The sequence below is a fragment of the Condylura cristata genome, unplaced genomic scaffold, assembly GCF_000260355.1.
Source record: "Condylura cristata isolate star-nosed mole 26May11 unplaced genomic scaffold, ConCri1.0 scaffold00022, whole genome shotgun sequence".
Lineage (NCBI taxonomy): Eukaryota > Metazoa > Chordata > Mammalia > Eulipotyphla > Talpidae > Condylura > Condylura cristata.
The window spans coordinates 35,440,533-35,441,932 of record NW_004567123.1 but is presented as its reverse complement, the minus strand read 5'-3'; the positions used below and the strand labels follow the sequence as shown (position 1 = coordinate 35,441,932).

Sequence of the window (1,400 nt, the reverse complement as noted above, 5' to 3'; positions counted from 1 at the left end):
GGACCGCCGCCCGCGCGCCCACCCCGACGCCCCGACTTCTGGGCCGAGCACCCCCTCCCGCCCCATCTGGACCGACACGGAGCCAGACGGAGCCCCGAGTGCGGACCTCGGCGACCTCAGGAGACCGTGAGCCGGCTGTGGGGCGCGCCTGGAACCTTCTAGAAGGGCGGCATTCTGGAGGCGCACCCACGAGGCGGGTGTGACGGGGCAGGAAGGGGAGCCCCAGGAGGGGCATGTTCGGGGGATGGGGGGCCCTGTGGCCGCCACACCCCAGGCCTCGGGCGCCGGCCCAGGCCTGTCTCGCCTGCTGGCTCGCACGTACCCAGAGGCCTGGCGGGTCCCCCCGCCCTCCGGCTCCCCTCCGTCTCTCCTCAGGGTGGCCAGCAGGGCAGCCCTGTGCTGGTCCAGGGCCTCGAAGAACGAGGCCTCAGGGCCCACGCGCGCAAACGCCATGAGCAGCAGGACCAGGAGCCTGACGCCGTCGGCGCTCGTCCCTCGTCCCTCGTCCCTCGTCCCTCGTCCCTCGGCCGGCGCGCGCTTTCCGGGGCCAGAGCGGGCCCCGCCCACGCATGCGCACACCTCCCTGGGCGGGACAGACGCATGCGCACCACACCTCGGTGAGCCGCGTGCGCGTGGGGCCGCTGGAGTCAGTGCGCAGGTGGCGCCGGGGTGGCCTTCTCCCTGCTTGGAGTGCTGCACCCAGACATTGCTTGGAACGATTTTGTCTGTCTCTTATGTAGCCATCTGTCTACTGTCTACTTTGTCTGTCTCCACCTACCTGCCTACCTGTCATCCTGCAGTCCTCCTGCAGTCCTATCCATTCTGCCTGTAATATTGTTAATTTTCTTTAAAACAAATCGTCGTGGCCCTGCATCTGTGTGCTGCACTGGACTCAGCAGTGATCAGGGCCAGTGAAATCCTGCCCTTTCTACTGCTTATCTGTATCAGTTTGCTGCTGCTACTTGCTACTGCTTCCATCAATTTGAGAGTTTACAAAGCCCATTTCACTCAGTCTCTGGCTTTTAATTTTCATAATCAACCCAGGAGGTTCCTAATGCGATGGTGGTGTTTTGTGGGAGAGGACAGGTGGCCCATCTGCCCGTGGATTCCCGAGGTTAACACCCCAGCTCTGTCAGAAGGGGCTACCAGATTTAATAAATTAAAATGCAGGATATGCAGATAAATTCGAGTTTCAAATCAAAACAATTAGCCTTTAAAGAGGAGTTAGAGACTACATCATCTTTGGACCATACTTTGACGGGAAAGTCTTTTGTGACTTATCTGAAATTCAAATTTAACTGGCCATTCGGTGGCACCCAGACACTAGACCGCTTCACCTTGTCATTTTGGTGGGCTGAGCTCTCTTCCTACACCGTCTGAACCTTCTGGAAGAGAAGTGA

General features: G+C 59.6%; 1 protein-coding gene across 2 annotated transcripts in view; it reads right to left on the bottom strand.

Moving 5' to 3' along the window:
- SPO11 (SPO11 meiotic protein covalently bound to DSB) overlaps nucleotides 1-453 on the bottom strand; it is an 11,906-nt gene extending 11,453 nt beyond the window's left edge. For both annotated transcript variants that reach the window (XM_004686908.1, XM_004686909.1), the window contains exon 1: nucleotides 323-453. In XM_004686908.1, the coding sequence (XP_004686965.1) occupies nucleotides 323-453 (131 nt within the window). The remainder of the gene's footprint in view (nucleotides 1-322) is intronic.
- Between the last annotated feature and the right edge of the window lie 947 nt (nucleotides 454-1,400).